At 39.2% G+C, this 23,064-nt stretch overlaps 1 protein-coding gene across 1 annotated transcript; it reads left to right on the forward strand.

Moving 5' to 3' along the window:
• Window positions 1–207: 207 nt before the first annotated feature.
• On the forward strand, window positions 208–23,043 carry HEATR3 (HEAT repeat containing 3). Its single transcript, XM_021536131.2, has 15 exons — window positions 208–330; window positions 1,694–1,866; window positions 2,385–2,472; window positions 3,411–3,523; window positions 5,287–5,396; window positions 6,111–6,251; window positions 7,010–7,293; window positions 7,550–7,640; window positions 10,601–10,758; window positions 11,787–11,869; window positions 12,123–12,259; window positions 14,873–14,961; window positions 15,728–15,871; window positions 15,974–16,150; window positions 17,001–23,043. Exons 1-15 carry the CDS (start codon window positions 208–210, stop codon window positions 17,118–17,120), a joined length of 2,031 nt encoding a protein of 676 aa, XP_021391806.2. The 3' UTR covers window positions 17,121–23,043.
• Window positions 23,044–23,064: the final 21 nt, after the last annotated feature.

Below are 23,064 nucleotides of genomic sequence, written 5' to 3' on the forward strand. Positions count from 1 at the left end.
AGGTTTCCACCCTCCAGGTCAATCCCGCCTCTGTAAGTGCCCTTAGAGGAAATCGTTTCTCTCGATAATTTTCTCGGAGCGCAGGAGGCGCGGTGCCGCCCTCGGTGCCGGGCTGGGGTCGGTCGGACGCGCGGCCGCGGCAGGGCGGGGCGGGCGCGGCGCCTGCGCGGGGCCGCACACGTGGGCGCGCCGGCGCCGAGCGCAGCCATGGGCAAGAGCCGGGCGCGGCGGTTCCGCAGGGCGCCCCGAGCCGCCGCCGGCCCCGCGCAGCAGCGCGACGGCGAGCGCGGCCCCGAGGAGGAGGAGGCGGCGGCGGAGCTGCTGGAGAAGGTGCGCGCGGGGCCGGGCGGCGGGCGCGGGCGGGCGCGGCGGGAGCCCCGCTCCGGACCGGGGCAGCGGCGGGGGCTGCGGGGCCGGGCACGGGGGCGAGGCCTCGGATTCCCCCGCGCCGGTGCCGGGCGAGGCCCCGGGCGCGGTCCCGGCCCCGGCGGGAAGGAGCCGAGCGGGGCCGCCCCTCCCTCGCTCGCTCCGCTCCCGGCCGTCGCTCCCGCCGCGTCACGGCCGCGCCGGCGGGGCGGCCCCGGCACCGCCCGCGCTGCGGCGGCGGGGCGGGGCGCTCCCAGCGCCTCCGCCCTGCGGCGTGCCGAGCGGTTCTTGCGGGGCTCGCCTTCGGTCTCCCCGGCCGGAGGCTTCTGCACGTGGATAGAGCCAAGTGTGCAAGAGCCACATGTAGGGAATAAGGGATAGAAAATGCTGAGAAAGACTGGTTTGGCCACTTGTAGGCCATGGTCCTGGCTTAAGTATTGCAGGTGAAAACTGATGTAAATCTCCTTCCGCAGGTGTGATTTCAGAATCAGAAGCAAAAATCAGTTTGCCTTTAAGTAATTAAATCCCCTTTGCTCGCTTCACCCCACCTAATTCATTGAACACACCACTTATTGATTATTCTTTTGGACTAACCTGTTTAGGAAAGAAATGGGAAGAGAGAATAAAGGCACAGATGAGCATGAGCTGAGACCCCTTTTTCAGAAATAAAGGCACAGATGAGCATGAGCTGAGACCCCTTTTTCAGTGGAGGCAGAATCTGATGTTACCACTCTTCTGTTCTGCTCTTCAGCAGATGTTTATCTGCTAGGTTTTCAACAAACTCCGTGGCCTTCCAGGATATGCACTTCTACTGTGTTATTAATTTTGCAATTTGTAATTCTTGTATCTCACCTAAACTGTTACAGCATGTGTGAACATTGTCTTCAGGAATGTAGGGAACACTTGTTTCTTGCTGTTATGCAGATGCTTTTTGTTTAAAGGCTATATTTTTTGTTTTTTTCAGCTTGTCTTTATGGAGGCATGTGTTATGTCTGTTACACTTCAGTGATGATATTTTCCTTCTCACTTCAGTCTTTTTTTTTAATACATGGTAATTGAGGTCTCACCAGTGCCAGCTAGTGTCAAATCTGTGTCTGGACTGTGGCTATCTTGTCAAATACCCAGAATAGCATTTATCTAGTCATAAAGTTAACACACATAGCCCAGTCAAGGATTTATAAGCTTTCATGGAAGTTAAAAGTTCCTGCTTCCATTCAGGAGCAGTAAAATGGGAACCACGGTGCTGGCCCTGATCAATCTTTTCACTCAGGAGAACCCTTGAGCTCCTTTTCCCTCACTGTGACGTGCCCTGTCCGTGTCTCCGCAGCTGCAGCACCCAAGTGCTGAAGTGAGGGAGTATGCCTGTGCTGGGATTTCCAAGCTGCTGCAGCAGAAGCACGTCATCCCAGCCTTTGTGCAGCGGGACGTGGTGCGCTGTCTGGGGCCCTTGCTGATGGATCCCAGCTTAGCTGTCAGGGAGACTGCTGCAGGTGCTCTCCGGTAAGCACTGGCCACTGCTCAGGTGGAATCAGGGGATCATGGCACAGGGGAAAACTGTGGGGTTCTGCTGGTGACAGCTGTGAACTGCAGTGCCTTCTTCTCTTAAAGCTTCTCTTGCTTTAATTCTGGCCTGAGGAACTATGCCTACATTAGCTGAAGTCTGTGGGGGAGAGGAGCTTTTCTTGCTCTGGCAGACTTTAATGTCAGGAGCAGGCTTTGTGCTAGAAATATATGGCTTTGTTAGGAAATAGAACTTGAGTGCAGTTTGTGTCGTGATGTTTTAGTACAGATAAACTTTCTAATTATGCTTCATGAATAAATAGAAATAATTTTTTTAACTGCAAGGTTATTCTCTTGCGTTAGTGAGGTAGAAGACTAAAGCTACAGTTTAAGCAAATTGAGTTTAAAACAAAAAGTACCATAACGTTTAGAGAAGAATATCAAAGGCATGGGGTTTTTGAAATGTTTTTGGAAGGTATTGTATCTCATCCAAAACACTAATTTTTTGTTTTCCCCAGAAATCTGAGTGCTTGTGGAGGATTTGATGTCTGTGATGACATGGTGACAAGTGACATCATGACACCCCTGGTTGTACTTCTCAAAGAGGTGTGCTTATTTTTGTTTTGATTTTAAACCTGATATAGGTATTTAATTGTCCCATGTACAAAAGCAGTTCTATTTTTGTAGCTGTTGTTGCAATAAGGTACTTGAAAGATCTTTTAAAAGAATGTTTTGATATGTTTAGTGATACAAAAGTTATTCCAGAGATTTCTGACCGCTACCTTCTGGCTTCTGGCCACCTAACTTGTGTCCACGGTGAGGTTCTCTGCTTAGGATGAATTTTTGAGTGAAAGGTTTGGACGTTTTGGGTCTGTAATGTCAGTTAAGACAAGTTTGTTCTGTCAGTGAGAATCAAGGTCCTTTATTTATGTTGTGGTATTATTCTGCTGATGTTTTTTTGGTGAGCAATTTTGTCTCAATGGGTATTTGGATCTAGAGCTGGAAAGTTACTGTAGAATAACCTGTACTGAATTTGTATTCTTTATTTGGTCCAGGTGTTGCATTGCAGTTTGGATATTGCATTGATTTCTCTTACCTGCTGTCTTTCTACGAGCAGCCTTGAGCAATATCATAATTTTCTGTATGTTTCTTCCCCATTTTAAAATATGAGTAGTAGCATTACTATAGAGCGCAGTAAGGTATTAACTGAGTTAATCTTCGTGGTTAGAAACACCTGTTGCCAACGGCATACAGACTATTAGCAAGAAACAGCACTTCAGGTTCTAAAATTCCCAAGTATTTTTTTTAATCAGAAAGTGATTCCAAATACTAACTACAAAGTGAGTACTGTAAGAGTTTTTCTACAAGAGAAAAACTCTCAATGGTTCAAGTTTTCATAAAGAAAGGAAACTAGTCAGGTGTTCTGGTAATAAACACTGCATGAGAGGATCTCTCCACTCAGTGCAGATGATACTTTAAAGTTAGTTTTGCTTCTCTTTGTGACTTGATTGTTTCCCAACCCTCGTTCTTTTGTTTGGTTGTAGTGCAGCACTGAACTGGATGCTAACCAGCTCTCTCCAAAGAAATGCAAAGAGAGGAACAAAAATTATACTGAAGACATAGCCAATGAGGCTATTAATTTGCTGTGGAATATATGGTAGGTACTATGTAAGCACTGGCATTTTAGCTAAATTAAATAGTTCCTGAAAAGGAGTGTGATAAGTGAGGCAAAAAAGAAAGTATTGTACTGGCATGGGAAGATGCATTCATTTGCTGATTCTGATTGTGTTGCTCCTACACATACCTTGCTTTAATAATGATGAGCCCTCATCTTATCTGAAATAAAAGTTTATCTTCTAGTATGCATTACTTTTTTAAAGTGAAATATTCTAAAATTGCACAAAGTTGGTAATTAGTTTTAGAAGAGTAGCAAACTCTTTTTTTCTACTGGTTCTTCATCCTGAGTTATGATCCTCTTTTCTGAACTTGTTCTGTCATAGTCTGTTGTTTGGGTTGTGGCTTCTTGCATGTATTTCCTGTAGATCCATATCACAATACAAGAAACTGAGAAAATGAAATTCTGATCAGTGGATCAGTGCTCTCGGAATATGAAGATTTTTTATACTACTTCCTTTGCAGGTCATTCCAAAAATTAATATTAACTTTTTGGGGTAACTATTCCTTAGTTACTTAGGCACTGATAAAAATTTACTTATTATATGAGAACATAATGTAAATTGTTCTCTTAGTAGTTTACATTGGAAACACCAGTTGAAGGAAGAGAAATGGCAACACTATGAATACAGAAATTACTGTAAATATTGAAGTGATACAAATCTGTTCCAAAAGTTCTCCTTGAACTTTGTGTTGTTTCTCTTAATTTTTTCTCCCATGATACACTTTACATACAGGATTTTGTTTGGTGCTGTACAGCCTCAGTGGAACTGCCTCTATACCTGTCTGTGTGATATGGCTGCTGGCTTGAGGTCTTATTTCTAAGCTGGGATATTTATTTTTTAGGGATTGGAATCTAGAACAGTAGATAAACTCCTTGTTCAGCATCTTGCACAGAACATATGACCCTTTGTAACTGACTCAGCAATGTTGTGTGTCATATTTTTTTGCTTTTTAGTCAGAACTTGAGAACAGGAAGTATGATCAATAAGTGTGATGTAAATCACTTCTGTATTTTGAACTTTGTGGTAAGGAATGTGAACTGCTTGTTTCATTGCTAAGTTTGATACTGATGAAATTAGAGCTGACATTGATGCTGAGATAATATTTTGAAAATAGTTTCAAAATTAAAGTTTTGAAAATATAGCTAGTAGCTATAGCTTGTAGCTAGTTAGCTCCTGTGCTTTTTTTTGTTCGAATTAGTTTTGTATCAATATGTCAATTTAAAAGAGAGAGTACCTGTGAGAACTTGAAGATACACAAATTCCACTGTTAGATAATGAAAGTAAATGCATTTCTGAATGGTAAGAGCAGTCATTTTGTGGAGTGAGTACTGATGTGAGAGGCAGCAGCCTGCTCTGCTGGCAGTGGGTTTGTGGGTGAAGTCTCCTGTGGCTGCAGGAAGCCCTGGGCTGGCTTGCAGCCCACAGCTCTGAGCTGCCTTCCACACTCCAGCAGGAGCCTGTAGTTAGGATCCCAGATAAACTCTGAACACTGTGTGAGGAAGCAGCTGGCACAAACCAGCTTTCCTCAAAAGTGTCCAGGATTTTGCAGCTTCTCTTTCACCATCTCATACAGGCTTGATGATAACCTCAATAATGAAGGATAGCTCTTTGACTACTGTGTAATTCTTAGGTGTCTTTTAAAAATGTGAGTGAGTAATAACAAGTATGGGGTGCTTAAGATGTTGCTACAGTACTTTTTTTTTCCTGGAAAAATGTTTGACTGATCTTTTCCATACATTAGTGAATGCAACAATACTGCCCTATACATATTCAATAAAGAAGGATGTTTGGAGGCTGTGTTACATTATATGAAGAAATTTACCACAAATGTGGATCTGGCTATTTCAGTAGGTAAGTGGTTAAAACAGAAGAGAAGGGTTTAAAGATACTTTTTTTTAATTGTATGAATGTAACACTGATATTGCTTTCATTGCATAATGGACCCACTTTAGCATTGCTTGACTTTGCACTGAATGTAAAACTTTAAATTAATTTTTGACCAGTACATAATAAAGAAGCTGACCTCTCTTGTGCATCTTTTCAGTCCAAAAGAGAATGGCCTATTCCTGGTTATGTGGGAAGAGGGCTTTAGATGGCTGTTTTTTTCAGTTTGTTTTCATGTTTCGATAATTGAGGTTTTAATTTGTTGAACAGAGTTGATAGTCCTTCTAAAAAAAACCCAAACAATTCCAATCACTTTCAGTCTGATTTTATCAGTATTATTGTTATTATAGTTTCATAATGGTCATACAGGTATGTGTGCTTCCAGCATTTTTTATGCTGTCCATTGTCAGTATATAATGGATAAATTACAACCAATTCCATGGCTGATGTAGTATTGTCCTCACCTATTTTATGTATGGGTTTGCCACAGAATGTCTTCTAATCCAAAACACAGCTTGTGAAGGACAGTGTCAGACAATTACAGCATAACGCTGCATGAATTTTTTTTCCTGTGTCAGCATTTCATTACTCCAGCTTTTAGAAAGATAATGCTTTCTCATTAGCAGAGAAAAAGCTACTACTGGGTTTGTTAATTATGTTTGCTCTTGTTGTTTGCTGCAGCAAACTGCTTGCAGGCAGTGACAGAAGATAATCCAGATCTTCTTTCTTCATTTAATGCTTCTGCACAACAAATATTGGAAACAGTGATGCTGAGTCCAGAGAGCACCATGAAGCACATCCTTCTGAGAACACTGATAGCAGGTACAGTGCTCAGGGGGGTTCATTGCTTTGAGATGGGGAGCATGGCAGGTAAAGGAGGCTGGGAAGGACAGAAGGCTTAATCTTCTCTGCTGTGGTCTGGGCATCTGATTGTCAAGGCCTGTTCAGATGGTTTGTGAGGTTATATCTGCCCATCAGAACTCAAGTAGATATTTGAAAGTAGTTTTAAAACTGATTCTGAATTCAGGCCCTGCTCAGTGTGATAGCACACTTCAACTGCTCACATAGTTTTTAACAGTTAAATGAGTGAAAAATAAGTGGGACAGGAGTTGTTTTGATTTTACTGGTTGCAAGTTCTTTTTACTTCAGATTTCTCCACCTTGAATTCTTGTTGCTTCAAATGTTTAACCATTATGATTTTAGATACTGGACTGTAATAAATTAATTTTGAGACTCCTTAGAAAATGTTTCTTGCACGAGGATTTGTTATCTCAGGTACAGAGTGACACCAAGGTCATGCCACATAAATATTCTGTAAATATTTACATGATAAATATTCTGTAAATATTTACATGCTGAAATTTACTTGAGCTGAAGATGTGGGCATAACAATTATTACAGATGAGTATATTAATTGTTATAAAAAATAGAAATCTGTAGAGAAAACACTTTAATACTTATAGAGAATATAAGCACTGAGTATTTTACGTAGTGGAGGCTGTGTCCGTACAAAATGGCTATTACAGAGCTGGGAATTGAGCACTTTAATAATTTATATCATTTGGTTACCTCATATTTAGGCACTATCTGGAATATAAAGGATACCATTCCACCAGGCAGCCTGGGAAGCACGGTTAATGCAATCCTGAAGATATTTTCAGAATCATTGGCAATAGATGCTGGTGAAACAATTATTCGTATGAATGAAGCTGAAAAAAATGGGTTAAAATTTGCTGTGGAAGTAGAAACTGAGGAAAACATGAGTGATACTACAGAAAACTGTGTTTTGGGTGAAGATGATAACATGGAAGAAATACCAAAAGGAAAAGTCAGAAGAGAAAATGACATTTCAGATTTACTTCCAGTAAGTGTGGCTGACTGGCGTTTGGACAATTTTAGGGCAAATGACATTCCTTGAGAATAGAATTTACTCTGGAACATCCAGCAAAAAGATGGTAGATAACACTGCTTGGGTTTGTGTTTCAGGGGTTTTTTTCAAGTTTGGACTGAGAAGAGGAAATGACTGGGACTGTATTTTTAACTGACAGCTTGGATACTTTAAATGGCACTTAAATGTTGTTTTCCAAAATCAAATTTGGTTCATGTTTTTAATTTTTTAGTCTGATAAGTGGGAACTGAAAGAAGTGACAGCTTTACTGACGGCTCAGCAGACTGCTCTGGAAATCATTGTTAATATGTGCTGCAGTGAAGGTTAGTAGGAGTCCTGTTCATTGCAAGAGTTATGATGTGTTTAGTTTCTGTATAGGTCACCTTTAGTTTGCTGTTTGGTCACCTGGGTTTCTAAGGGCAAACTCCCATGGGCATATTGTCCCTGATATCCTCATCTGGTGGCAAAGTAGGTTACCATTTTTGTTGCTAATTTAAATATTTTTTCTTCGTTTAAGTGACTTATGTTGCTTAGTTTTAATTTTTTTTTTTTTTTGCATGATACTGTATGTGCCAACATTTAAGAGCAAACAAAAAAGCACTCATGCCAGAGAGATATTTCCTAAAGAATTGCAGCAAAATCTTTGTTCAGTTAGAGCGAGGTCTGACTGTTCTTCTGTTGCAAAATGTGTGTTAATCTGATTGCAGGATGGGGGCATACATTTTTTAAAATCAGATAAATCTTATACCTTTCATTTAGTTTTAATACTACAAGTGTTGCACAATTAGGAGTAGGGGCAGCTTTTGCATTCAACTCTGGCAACAATGTAGATCTTGGCTTCCAGAGTTCTGCCTTTATGAACCTTGAGGAGGAGGAGAAAGAGAGGCTGTTATTTGGAGGAGAGTAGGAGGTAGATAGTCTGTATCTTTTATGATCTCTGAAACCCTGTTTTGATAACTTTGCTTCTAATCTTCACGAAAACAAATGAGAGATTATCAAATTCTATTTCATTAAGCCAACAAACAAACAAAACTAATCCCCTAAACCCTCCAAAACCTGAAAGCTTTGACTGCTATTGTAGTTTTAGCCTGCTGCAGGAGTAATTGTGTAGAAAGTAACTGAGTAAAATGTTCAGGTTCTTATAAAATCCAAAATAATACCCAATTATTCTCAATGGTAACTTTTTTTTTCTCTTACAGCACAAGGAAATTCTGCACCTAGTGTATGAAGCTCCTTTCATAACTGCATTTCTTATCTAATGAGCTATAATTCATAAGCTTTCCCCTTTAATTGGAAAATCTCTTGTGGATAAGCTGCATATTCTGCCATTCACTCAGTGTAATGTAAAATTGATTGTGTTGTATTTTGCTACAGTAGTTTACCCATTCATGGGCAGACAGTCTCTAGAAATTAGGAGGAATCCAGAGGCAACTGTTCATTTAATTTTCAAATTATTTGAGGACTAAAATAGCTTTAGCCATTATGCTGAGTTCATAAAAACACTCAGCTTGCAGCAGGCTGGCGAGGGATGTGTTGTACTGAGCACTGGCCAGTGTTTAGAAGGAGCAGAGTGCTTCCCTTTGTTGGGCACCTGGGCAAGGAGCCAAGAGACTCCAGCACTGCTGACCAGTCTGTAGTTCTTGGGTCACCAGTGCTAGGTAAGATGGGATTGCTGCTGGAAATGTCTCTGTTTCACAGAACTTTAGAAGAAACCTGATCATAGTTATGGGCCAGTGTTCTAGATCCCAGTTCCTGCTCTGCCCTGGTCACTCACTGTCAACTTACGACAACTGCTGTCTTTGTTATTGCTGAATTGCATTGTCAGCTTGTGTCATTATCAGTTGGTTTTCAAGGGATGTTTTTTGCTTTCTTTGTTTTCTAAAGATGGAAAAGGAATTTTTTAGAAGAAGCAGGAGACTGAAAAGGAGGCTTTTCATGTAGTCATGTTCCTTGCTGCCATGGTTTAGTAAAGCATGAAAGACAACCATTTTCTCATGCAAAAGCTATTAACACTGGCAGGTTATGACTGTAGAACTAATTGGATATTACCATAAGATGCCTGTGTGGTCAAGTTGCCACACCTTGATAAGTTACTTTGCATCAGATAAACCACAGCCATCACCTTCAAATAAATTCTTAAACTTGCACAATGCAAGTGAAATGCATTCATTTGGATCTTGGTTGCTGTATTTTTGGTGAAGTTACCTTTTGCCACAGAAGTGCATGGCTGTTCCTGTAGTTACTACATCTCATAGAATCTGTGTTGTCAAGCAAAATTACTTGGGGGTGAATATGATAGTGGTTTTTTTTGTCACAATAATTAAACATCCTGACCTATGTACACAGAGCTTTCATCTGTTGGGAAAGAGGATCAGTCCAACCTGTAGACTTAGGACTTGGGTAAACACTAGTTAAAATGTAACCAGATTTAAAGAAACTTCAGCTAAATGAGTGTGAATTCTGTGGATGTAGATAGACAAGTTAAAATATAAATGAGGGTGATTTTAGATTGTGCTTGTCAGCCAAAGTCCCCCTTCAGCTGTGGACAGATTATTCACACAGTAGCCTGTTGGTGATAGAACCTCGACTTCTCTCACCAGATCTGCCCTTAAAGATCTGCTAGTAGAAAAAGTCATGTAAGTATGACCCAGTTCAGGTTTAAGATTATAAACCTAGTTTAATTTATGTGATATATGTTGCTTGAAATGACTATCAGAGAGGATTTAGCTTTCTTTGCTGTCATAATTTTGTTTCAACTGACCTTGCTGTGGAGGCAGTAACATCTTCATCCAGCCCAGTTACTGCCCAGGCAGAGGACATCTGTCTGTGGCTTCAGTATTGCCAGAGGAAACAATTGCCTAAAAGTGACAGCAATTAGTAAACAAGTTAAGTTAAACTGGTGTATTTGCATGCTTGAGTCAACCTCAGAAAATGAAGTGGTACAGTCCAAGTTAAAATCTTAGTAAATCTTTGTTAAATGTTTCTTCTGTATCTTTTTGATATTTTTAAACAACACATTGTTAATATCAGAGATTAACATGCCCATGTATGATGAATCTCTCATAAGAATATTTGTGCCTCTGCGAGTATAAAATATTTTTAATAAAATATTTAGAAGTGTGGCTTAATGGCATTTGGTTTGTGAGGAGTTTGTTAGAGCCCAAGACCTTAAAGATTTCTAAACCAAGAAGTTTGGAGGAGCCAATTTTAGTTGGGAAGTAGGATACCTGTTGCATGAGAGCAACAGGTATCCTACATTTACAAGTCTGTCTTGTGTTTTCAGATCAGTCTGATGATGAGTGGGAAGAACTCTCCAGCAGTGATGAGAGTGACTTGTTCATGGAAAACTCTTACAACGAGGGGAGTGGGCTGCTGCTGTCACCCCTGTGCCTCTCTGATGAAGTTAACTCAGCATTTCTGAACAACCTCATTCCAAAGAAGGTATTGTCTTCTGTACTATTTCCAAAGTCTTTCCCTTGTTCCTGCTTTGTATCCCAAGTTAGGCAAACAAATTATTCTAATCCACCTGGAGGAAGGGAGTATTTTTTTAAATGAGTTTGGCTTCACTTTTTTTGGCCTAGAGGTGGTGCATCATTGCATGACCTAAAAAATTTCCTCATGTAAGTGAGAATAGAAGGGTCATGTGTTTCAGAAATCTGGTAGGTCTTTTTAAATTCCACCCCCTGCCCCCCCCACCCCCAAATACAAAGGTTGTTATTCCTTGATTTGAACATGAAAAAGATTACCCACAGAAAGAAAGGAAACTTGGCTGAAGTGACGGCCAGATTTCTGTATTAGCTAAATGAGGTGGAAGTAACATTAATAAATGGCAACAGTCAGCACTGTAAAAGTGCAAGTTTCTCTCCCTCTGTTTTATACAAAGTGTCCGAAATACAGTATTTGGCACTGACAGGAAATAAAATATTTTTGTTTCAGAGTTGTTTAGCTCATTTTTATTTTGGGTTGCAATGGTGAAGTTTGTTATTTGAATCAGTTACTGTGTTAGGTCAGCAGCATTGTAGAATTCTGAGCTAAGACATCAAAGTGTGAGGTGAAAACTCTGAAGACATTTTGAGTTTCATGGTAAGGCCTTCCAGACTTGGAGCTGTCTGAAATTCCTGTAGCAGAATCTATAAGAAAGAGAGAAATAAGAAAGAATAGCAGAGACCTAGAAAATCACCTGTTGTTAGTACAGTTGAATACTTAAAATACTCTGTGTTAAACCCAGTGTATAATTGCACCATTTAAGTGATAGAGGAAAATTCTGGCATTCTTAGCAGGCAAGAGATTTGCTATCTGGAAAACTTTGAAACACATAGTTTGAAGTATCTATCTGACATTAGGCTAAAATTTCAGTCTTCCCTCTGAACACACTAACAAAAAAAAAAAAAAAAAAAAGAAAAGAAAATAAAAAGGAAGACATGGGCTTTATTGCTAAACCTTAAACCTTTTTTTTTTCCCCTCCTCAGATTCTTGAAAAAACTGCTTTTCCGAACAGTGTTGCTCTAGACATCTGTATGCACAATCCATCTTGGAAGCCATTAATTAAAAAGTAGGCATCTCATTGTCTCTTACTATTTTCATGTATATTCAGTTGTTTTAAAACTCTTAGAGGGATTGTCTATCTTTGGGCTGCTCTTAAAATCTGGAAACTGGCAGATCTGATACATGATTTTGAATAAAGATATACAAATGTTTTTGTGAACTGCATACTGGATTACAGCCTTATTATATTCAAGATTCCTCTTTATATTCAACAGGTGTTTTGAAAAATACCTGCTCAGTGTGTTTTTTGTTTGTTTCAGACTGAATGCAGTGCAGTGTAGAGCTTTAACGTGTCTTCAGAGCATTTTGTTGGTGTCAGATGTGGATTGTCTTGGGGGAGCTTCAGCACTTCAGTCCCTTGCACAGCATCTCTCACAGCTGATCTTTTCTAAAGCAGGTAAGCTGTTCAGTAAAGGGGACTTGCTGACCCCCTTTGCTGATCACCTAGATATAAGGTAGCCATGGATGTTGTATTCAGTGCTGCTTATTACTATCTTTATCCCTCTGGTCCTTCAAAATACGGATACTGAATGTTGACAATGTACTGACATGACAGTGTATCCTGTTAAGATGTATTTATCCAAGCTGCACCTTGAGCAAGTCTGCTCATAGTGCAAGAATCTGCTTCATGTTTGGGTCTACACAGAAACTCTCTGAGTGGATGAACACTGCCTTGTTGTGAGACCAGAACTGTTTGCTTAAGTGTATTTGTGGTAATAACAGTTTTTCAGCAATAAGACAAGCATGAAGAAGATGGGACATTTTCTTTTAAAAGTCCTAACTAGTCTAAGGAGATGTGAAAACAAAAAATGATGTGAAAACTGTCTAGCACAGTCTTTCACATCATTTTTCCTAGTAATCTTACCAAATTATGGCAAAAGCAATTGGTGCAAAAATCTCAAGAATGTCCATGTTTATTACAGTAGCAAAGAGAGCAACCACCTTGTTCTCCAGGATCTGCTTTGTGCTTATGATAGTTTAGCTTTATTGGAATTATATTTGTAGTAAGAAAGTGTGCAAAGTTGTTACAACTAAGTCTTAAAGCTGTTCAGCTTCCTGTTCTGGTTGTGGTTCAATTTCAACAGAAAAGTTAATAAATTGTAATTCTTCTAAAAATACTATTTTAGAAAAAAAAAAAAAATATATATATATATTATATATGCAATATCTGTAGACAGTGGAGTGAGCTGCCCAGGGAGGCTGTGGAGTCACCATCCCTGGAGATGTTTGAGGACAGACTGGATGTGGCACTCAGTGCCAGGGTCTGGTTGACAGGGCAGTGATCAGTTACAGATGGGACTGTTCTCAGAGGTCTTTTCCAGCCTCACAGATTCTGTGATACATCCTGATAAACACTGGAATGTCTTCACTGTAGTTCCTTCAGGATGCATTGTTTCATAGATATACTGTAAAGGTCTCCCCATACATCTGCTAGTAGAGTGTTATTGGATCATCTCTATAGCAGGTAGCATTTCCAGCTGCTTTCTGTGATCCTATACATGAGAGCAGCATAATTTCCATAATTCTGTTGGATTGTTTATGCTATGACCTCTCTGTTACTGACATGAGAGAGGCTGAACCAAGATTGAAAAAAAAAAAGGCTTAAAAAAACCCTACCTGTTTCCAAACTGAGGCTGTGGGTCCCTGGCAGGCTGTTTCCTCAGACTATTCTGATAATCTTTGTTTTAAGGTCAGTGGTGATGGGTTTTCAAAAAATAAGAGAGATTCTTAGAGCCTAGAAAAGCTGCCAATTCTCCAAACTGTCAGAAAACATTTTCACTAAGACAGTTCTGTTGAAGTCTGGCATATGTGTGGCTTTGTCATTTCTCATTTCTTAGAAGCTCAAGAAGTTTAGTTCCCTTCCATCAAGTGTCTCCATTTGTAGCCATAGATGCAGCTTATGTAGTGCTCTACTGTGGTGTATGAAATGACATTGCATTAGTGCTTGAAAATGCATCTGCCTGCAAAACACACTCTTTTCTCAATGTCTTTAAAGACATGTGATTAGTCTATGGGAACATTATTACTGAGTGCAGTGTGTGGAAAACTAAAATGCAGAAATGAAAATATACCCAAGGAAGTTGACATAAAGTATGTCTCATGCTTGAAGAGAGGATTTCCAGTTTTTTGGGTCTACATGTTATGCTTTGTAATAGAAAGTTCTCAGATGAAGCTGGAGAAGTTGCTATCTGAAGACAGCTAAAGATGCTAAAATTAATTAATTTGCACAGGCCCATTTTTTCATGTTTAAATGCTGTGTAATGAAAACTGCCAGATAGAGCTGATAAAATACCAACATGTGGTTAGAAGGAATTCTGTGGTTTACAGAGTTAAAGAGAGGCATAAAGATCTGATTGTTTACATGAGAAGGGAGGAGATGCACATAAATCAAGAAGTTCTGCATCTGAAGTGGTCCAGAAAATAAACCCATTAGAGGAAAATGAAAAGCCTCAAGAAATGCAGAACACAGATTGAAGGCTGCTACTGATGAGTTTGTAGTTAAACAAGAATAATGCAGTGTTTGAGTCATACATTCCTGGAATGTTATTAAACCACCGGAAAACATGCTCTTTATATGAATTGGAAAGAGTCCAGTGTTCGGGTGTCTGAAAAGCTTGCTTAAGAAGGCAGAAGAAAGGAGGTGAAGTATGCAGTCAGCTTCTGCAGTTTTCTCAGTTCCTGTGTTATGGCCTCCATGTGATACCAGTTTTCAGCTGCTGTTCTGGTGACAGTGGCTGGCACCGTCCAATAGGTCACACAAGTGTCTCAACCAGGGATGTGCCTGAAAAAGAGGCCCAGCTGTGTTCTGACCTCTAGATGCAGTCAGTGCTGAATTCAGACAAATCACTATGGTTACAACCTACAGAGACCAGTCTCTGAAAATCTAGCTTTTCCTGTTGTGGTAGTACCTGGAGGAGCAATTAAGGGATTAAGGAATTTGTATTTCTTTGCTTCCTATGCCCCTCATATCACTGTTTAACTTCTGGCTCTGGGTTCTGTTCTTTGACAGAACTCCCTACAGACACAGAATTCCTGGAAGCTGTAACCAGTGCTTTGAGGGCTCTCCTGCAAACAATGGCATCAAAGAACATCTCCCAGGTAAAAGCTTTCAAACTCAAATGCTCTGGTAGGTTCAAATTCCTGTGTGATTGGGCTGGAAAGTTTTTGAAACAAAGCAATATAAATTTAGTTCAAAATTTCAGCAGTTGTGAATGCTGAAACAGATTAATAGCATTATAACTGTGTTTTTCATGGACCTTACAGGAATATTTTTTTTAATATATCCTCCTCAATGTGTAAACAGATGAAAGCTATTTGAAAACCAGAATAGCAATAAGCCACAGGTATCTTTAGAAGATAGTTATAATGACAAATATTTAGAAAATTAACACCTAGAAATATGACTTGTTTATTTCCTGATGTCACCTAGCTGGTGGTCCTTGAATCTTGGGTGGATATGAATTAGTCAGTTGAATACAGGAATGAAGCATAATGATTTCTTATACAAGACACAATACCATATAGTCTGCTAGTTCTTTCTGGCCTTAACTGAAAACTGAGATTTTATACTGTAAGTTGTAATGAGTTGCAAGCAGGTGTTGAGCTAGATAAATTTGTGAAAATCTCAGAACTTCAACTTCATGTCAGCCTTGGATATGTTCTGGGAGAAACAAGTTGAAAGGGAGTTGAAATTTCTTGGTAATTGCATTTTCAGAATTCTTAAAGTTTTCATAATCTAGGACTCTGTGAAGAATTTGCCTGTGTTCTGTAAAAGTACAATGTCTAAATGTCATATTTCAAAAATTCTATGAAAATGTAATTGTGTGTGTCTTCCTTCTTTTCCTTCTTTCCCCTTGCTGACCAGTGTATGACTCCTGAGCAGCTATTGGCTTTATGTGAGGCTGGTATTCAAAGCAGCAACGCCAGTGTTAGAGTGAACGTGGTGAGCATCCTTGGAATTTCTGGCAGTGTCCTGGCAAAAGGACAAGATACAGCTGAAACACTGAAGGTGAAAAAGCAAACTTTGCATTGCAAGCTTGAAAGAATTTTGATGTTTCTTTCAATTTTCTTCAGCATTGCTAGAGAAATCAATTTTTCTTTTTTATTACAGATGATTGGAAAATTTCTTCTTGAGGTTGCTATGAAGGAGTCTTCTCTTGTGGTAGCAGGGGAAGCCTTGGATGCACTTTTTGATGTATTTGCAGATGGTGAAGAAGCAGAAAGGGCAGCATTACAGATCAAGTTGCTTCCAACACTGAAGGAATTTCAGCCAGTGTTCAGAATGAGGGTAGGCATCGAGGGCAGCCAGCTCAGGGTCTCAGCACACAATGTGGGTTAAAGGTTGAGTTTTGGGCTCCTGGAAGAGATAATTAATTTATAAGATGACAGAAAAAAAAACATTTAATTTTCTGATAATGCACTTTAGGAAAGCAAATACCTTAAAATTCATGGTTGTGTTATGGTAACAGTGCAGCATCTGCATTGCAACATCTGCATTACACCATCAGTATGACTGATGTCCAAATCACTGTATTGTTCTGAAATAGTTGTACAAAAAATCCTGCAGATGTCTCTGGAGGTGGGAGAAAAGTCCTTTTTGAAGTTACATTGACATCTTTGGTTTTTAACTTGCAGTAGCAGTTGGATGTTTTTGTTCCATTCTTGATTAATTAAAGCAGTTTATGTATCCTGTATTTTCAAGAATAACAAGGCTGGCATTCTAAACTCTAATTTAATTACATCCTAGACTTAAACAGAGAATGACCTTCCACACTTTGTTTCTTTGGTCAGATGCAGCCTGAGGAATGACTTCCATTGTCTAAAAGCTATGGAAAAAAAAAGCACTGTACACACAAAGTACATACCTGATGCTTCAGTTGTTAGGTTAAATGTGTTTTATATTTCCATATAAAAAGCCACAGATTTTTGGATGAAATAATGTGCCATTAGTCTAGTTTTAGGCAGTAGTGCATTATAGTAAATTGACTTCCAGAAATAATTGCTAAGCTCCACATGTGCACATGGGAACACCTTGGAGTTCTCATAGAACACCTGTATACAGAATTACAGTAAACTTGAGATGATCTGATAGGAGAAGCTTCTCCCATAGTAAACCATGTGTTCTTTTGGTTTTACAGATGCGAAAAGAAGGCAAAGGACAATATAGTACAGATCAACTGTGTGTTCTTGACAATGTGAAAATGAATTTGAGAAGATTCATTGCATATCAGGAGACACTAGGGAAAACCCCAACTTGAAACACCGAGGAACTTTTAAGGTTTTCCTTATTGAGTAATGTTTTCAAAAAATATAACTGTTTTGAACTTCCAAACTTTACTGAGGAGAGCAGTTTTGCTTTGATGTTAATGCTACATTTTATAACATTCAGTATTTTTATACTTTTGGGTTGATGCAATATGAAGGACATATCAGCATAAAAAGTCCTGTAGCATACCCTGAGATTGTTGGAGTTGTAAGAAGGTGCTCTTCAGATCCTGAGGTCTGTACATGCACCATGATCATTGCTTGGATATCTTCATGTACCCTGGCAGAAAACCACACTTGTGTGAAAAAGTAATTACGAAAATATTCTTGGTCATGTGACATATTGAAAAAAAAAAAAGTTCAAGGTCTATTTCAGGGAATGGAGCAGTGGGAGAATGTTCATATTTGCTATTTGCTCTTACCTGTTCCTAGAATTACAGAGGCACTTATGGCAGACTTCCCAAAAGAAGTGTGTGAAAAATATGTAGATTCCTGTCAGCACTTGGATCTGTTATTCCATGAGGTTCATGAGGAGAAAATTTTCAGATTCATTTATGATAAATTCAGTGTGATAACTTTTTGCTGTGAAAATCAGTGTAAGCAGATCCTACACTTAGACACAGCGCCCTGTTTTTATTTTGATTGGTATTTCTGAAAATTAAGTCTCCTATTTTACAGTCGTCCTTGTAATTCTACATCAGCACAAGTTTGAATTCAGAGAAGTAGTAAACCTAATGGAAAGTATTTTTATACTGTGGTAAATATATATTTTTTTTTATACTGAGGTAAATGTAAATTTACCTGAAGTAAATTTATATTTGCTTAAAATACCTTTTGCAAATATCTGTGATGGAGATTTTTAAGATGTAAAATACAGAAAATATTTTTTTAAACTATCACTGATTCATGCAAATTGTATTTTATATTCCATATATCAAAAGCTTTGGTTTTGTTTCTGTGAATGAGGTCCTCTCATACACATTTTTCAAGGAAAAAAAAACACGACTAAGCACAAAATCATTTTGTTTTGCTGGTTTTTGAAATGGGAGGGTTTTTTTCCTCTCAATGTGCTGCTATAGCTCAGGCATCCATTTTTTGGCAAAATTTTTCCCATGTTAAAAGCATGGAACTTAAAATGACCAAATTTGCTTGGTTTGTTAGATTTCAGTCTCTAAGTTTGGAAAGTAGACTTGAAAACTGACTGGTAACTTGCAAATGACTGACTTTCTGAAATCCTGATCAAGAGGAAGGAAAGATGAGTTTAAACTGCCTGGAAGTGCTGTTACTGCTGTTAATTTACAGGAGTCAGGTGAAATGTGTGATGTGATTGGGAGGGCTCAAGGGCCACTGAGGCTGGACTAGAGAACAGCAGAAGTCAAGAGCGTGGGGCAGTTGAGAGGTTATTCAGGGATTTGGCAAGCCAGGCAGTGAAGAGGTCTGGAGTGTAACAGCTGAGGAAAGGTGGATTATGGTATAATACCCTACAGTGTGTGGATTTTAATCCTGGTGTTAGTTATACCGTGTACACTGAGGATAGTGTACTGTTAGCCTGATGAAAGGTATTAGTGTTTGTTTGGAGCACTTAAAGGACTTCCACATGGAAAGTTCTGCTCTCATTTTCTGGGTGCTACATTGAATTGTAGATGTTCTCAATTGGAAGTGGTCTCTGAAGGGCTCTTAGTCTGGTCCTCTGATCAAAGCAGGGCTGACTTGGGAGACAGGCTGTGCTAGGCCTTGAACATCTCCCAGAATGGAAATTCTACAACTCTGGACAGCCTTTTACAGGGCTTGACTGCTGTCACTGGAAACACATTTTTTTTCCATTTTCCCCTTGTGCCTTCTAGGACTTTCCCCTGCTGCAAAATGTGCCTCTTGTCCTTTGACTGCATGCAACCAAGAAGAGCCTGGCTCCATCTCCTAACCCCCACTTGGCAGCTGAAAACACCAATTGTATTTCCCTCTTCTCCAAGCCAAATAAACCCAGCTCTCCTTGTATGCCCTCTCACTCTCCAGCCATCTTAGTGGCCTTCTGCTTGACCTGCTTTACTGTGTCTTGTACTGAGGGCCCAAAATTTGACACACTACACCAGATGTGAACTCTTAGATGCTGAATAGAGGCAAGTAGTTGGTTTTCTTGTCCTGCTGGCCATGCTCCTGCCAGCACAGCCTGTTATTTGTTAGCTGTTGTCACTGCAAGGGTGCCCTGCTGGCTTGAATTTACTGTCCACCAAGACCCTTTGGTCCTTCTTTCCAAAGCTGTCCTTAGGTCATTCAGTCAAGAGCACTGTCCCAAATGTAGGACTTCGCATTTTACAAGTGTAGCAGCCAGAATCTGTTTCCTGGGGACCATTAGAAAACCAAAGTATGTTATTTTTCGTTTTGGCTTTTTCTTTTAGGTTGATAACGACAAGAAACATTTAATCAAACATTTAAACAAATACAGATCTGGAAGTTGCAGATAAATATACAGAAAATAGGGCATCCACTATAAAAATGGTTTTCTTAATCAGTTAGACCCTATTTTTTTTTCCTTCAAGTGAAAAAACAGACTGACATTTAAATCTTAAACTATTCTGGCGATAGGAAGGCACGGATTATTTTTTTGCTATGCACTGATCAGCTGAATGTCCTGCAAAAACAATTCACAATGAGATTGGTGCACAGTACAAACCATATCACTTAAAGAGGAATATGAATGCATCTATGGAAGACAAAGCAAGTTATGAGTGATTTAAAGAAGCATCAAATCGGGGACTAAAACCAGATGAGATGCACAGGCACAAAAGAGCTAAGCTACAAGATTGATGCTACAAAAGTTGTTCTTCCTTGTTTCCAACTGAGGAAAATGAAGTCAGCAGCAGAAGTGATGATAATGTGCAAATTAAATGTTTTGGGGGCTCTTTGAACACTGGTTTATTTAACAGGTCTAGGGTAAGCTTCAGACAAAGACAAGATCCTTTACAGCCTCTAAAGGGGAAGACTGATCTTGATGGCAGAAATTGGACTGATGTAGATAGTGTGTAGCATAAGTAAATAGATTCTAAATATACGTAAGTGATCATCAATTCATCTAATCTCACAGATAAGACTGGTATCAAAACAGGTATCTGAATTGGGTTGCTTATTCTGGTCCCTAAGGCATCATCTGTCTGCTTCAGTTAAAAACCACAGTCCTTGGAAAGTATGGATTGCTGCTCCACTTGTGTCCCTGCCTGATGCTGAGCACAACAGACTGGCTCTGAGCTGAGCTGTAATACCAAAATAGGTGCTGAGTTTGCCTTGCTCTGGTATCAAGTAGAGTCTGAAGGCGGCTGTGGGTCCCCTGCCCTGTTCAGGAGCAGCAGGACCGCTGACATTTTCTGCTTCCAGCAAAATGTCAAATTCCCAGCTACAGAAAAAAGGAATTACCACTTGTGTGGTTTTATTCTTGCTCTCTATGGAAAGAAAAAAGTGGCAAAATTTGAATATTTATTTGTTGTTTATGCATCATGCCTTGACATGTAGAAGCAGAAGATGGCTGTATACCACAGTCAAGTCAATAGTTTTAACTTTTTAAGGGTTATGGTGTGTGTTGAAGGTAATTTTTTGCACAGTATGGGCTTTTTTCTCTTTTTGAAGATTGTCTTCCTAGAGGAACAGGAGTAACTTCAGCCAGTAGTACTTGGCTTGGTTTGATGTTTGCAGTTTGAGAAACAAATGTGAAAAAAAACTGAGAGCACAGTAAAATTACAGAATGAGAACTGCATGTGAGAACTAATAAATTTAAAATGAATTTGTAGTTTAAGTATTATAAATTAAATTAATACCTTGTGGAATATTAACATAAAACAACCAACCAAAAATGCCCATAAACTCAAGTTCTGTTTCTTCAGTGAGGGATTTTCAATAAAAACATTCCTGAGGATTGGATGGAAAAATCTAGCTTTACATTTACTGTTGCAAATTCCAATTCAGGCAATGGTAGTGGGTAACTGAAAATAATGTAATTGTTTCTTTTTGGCACAGGTGACTTGAGCAAACAATCTATATATTGTTTGTTCTGGACAAGCTGTTAAGATATATAACTTTAGGATAATTGGCAAAATCTGAGGACTCTGACAGACAGCAGATTAAGGAACTTGAAGGTTTTCCACCAGGGCTGACACATGGTGAGCCTTTCTGTTTGAAGAAGCTTTGAGTTGTGGGACTTTTTTCAGTCTAATTTTCAGATAATTTAAACCTGTTAATTTTTGTAACTTCTGGGAAAAAGTGAAGGCATTAAAGTAAATTCACTTAAATTTCATTTTGTTTCTGTATAATTTTTGTAAGTTTCTTCTCTCTGTGAGAGGCATTTTGTCAAACATACAGACCTAATAAAGCCTAGTTTGAGGCTTGCACACATGAGGATATAGGAACAAGCTTTTTTCTTTTGAATCTGGGTGTTGGGAGCTCCAGGCATTACTGTTACATGATGGATTTTAATCAAACCATTTGGGAACTGAAGTAAGATCCCATGGTAATAATCTGTATGCTGTTGGATTGTGGCTGCTGCATGTTCTCAGCACAGTGAGGGTCCTGATGCAGCGCTGGCCTTGTGAGTGTTCACCTAAATCCCTGCACCACACTGAAAGATGCATTGGGCTTTCAGTAAAGCTCCTTCTGGTTTTGTGTTCCTGCTATGATAAAAAGCCCATTTAGAATTGTTTTCTTTGTCCTCTGACATGAATTTTTTTTCAACTTTTAAGGAATATTGCATTAGCCTCTTCCCTCCTCTCTGCCCCTTGAAATGGAGAGTGAAAAGCACTTCCAGAACTTCATGGAAGAATGGCTGATTCAGCTAGTGAATGCATGATGTTTCTAGATAGCCTTTCCTGGGAAGTTCCTTTTTTAGTAAATAAAAGAGTTAAAATTCAAAGCAGTGATCAAAAAAACCCCAATTTGACCATATTAAAGTGTGGGTTTTGTTTTTTATGCCCCCACCATGGCATACTTGCTAATCTAAAGTATTTGTGTTACTATACCACCTATATTAGGTCTTGGCTATATTTGCTTGGGACTAGGATTGCTACTGAGGAATCCTGTAAATTAATTAACCTCAGACCTATAACAAAACTTGTTGACATTTATGTGCTATGAGTGTAGACTAAATCATCGGTTTTTGCAGAATTAGCTTTATTAAAAAAGAAAAAGGAAACAAATCAGTTATTTTTCGGGTCGCTGTTACCTTCTTAAGGGTAATGTAAAATCTTTTGACTTACACTTTTCTTTGTTGCATTTTTTTAAAAGTTTGCTAATTGAAACTTTTTTATTTGAATTTTTGATGTGCAAGGAATATCGTTTAGACTCCTCTTGTTACCTTTTCCTGCTATGCTTGTAATTCTCAGAATAACTGAAGAATGTGGGGTTTGGAAAATAGGGTTATTCATAGTGGTTATTTCCCAATTCCAAGACAATGTTCAAGTCCCACCAGTTTCCATTTGGCTTTCACTAGTAGTTCTAGGTGCAGGTCCTAATTTTCAAAGCAATTAAGTTTGTCAACACAACCCCCAAATTTAACCCTCTTGCTGTGGTTCATTTTTTCTTGGGCAATACAGATCAGACACGCTGTGACGTAACAGAGGAGTGCTGAGGACAGTATGTTCTGCTCTGGGATGGTGGGGAGAAGCCAGAACTTCAGTCTTTGGTTGTCACCAGGAAATGGTGCTAAATCTTTGCAAACTGTTCCCTTCACAGAATGCTTGAAATTGGAATATGACTTTTTAATTCTAAACCCTCCACCTCCAGCTTCCTAAAGAGAAATCATCTCCCATGCAATTCTGCAAGTGGGGGAAGCACCGGTCCCTTCGTGCAAAACACTGGAAACTTTGTAGCTGATATTAAAGATGTTTTAAGGCTGTAGTATGAAAACACTAAAAATAAAACCGAGTCTGACAAGAACTGGTACTACTCACTGTTGCT

The sequence above is a fragment of the Lonchura striata genome, chromosome 13, assembly GCF_046129695.1.
Source record: "Lonchura striata isolate bLonStr1 chromosome 13, bLonStr1.mat, whole genome shotgun sequence".
Taxonomy (NCBI): Eukaryota; Metazoa; Chordata; class Aves; order Passeriformes; family Estrildidae; genus Lonchura; species Lonchura striata.

Excerpts from the sequence above, each read along its gene's own strand:
- HEATR3 (XM_021536131.2), top strand. The coding sequence starts at position 208 with ATGGGCAAGAGCCGGGCGCGGCGGTTCCGCAGGGCGCCCCGAGCCGCC. Across the intron at positions 331-1,693 it reads CGGCGGAGCTGCTGGAGAAG|CTGCAGCACCCAAGTGCTGA; the intron begins GTGCGCGCGGGG and ends GTGTCTCCGCAG. Across the intron at positions 11,870-12,122 it reads TGGAAGCCATTAATTAAAAA|ACTGAATGCAGTGCAGTGTA; the intron begins GTAGGCATCTCA and ends TGTTTGTTTCAG.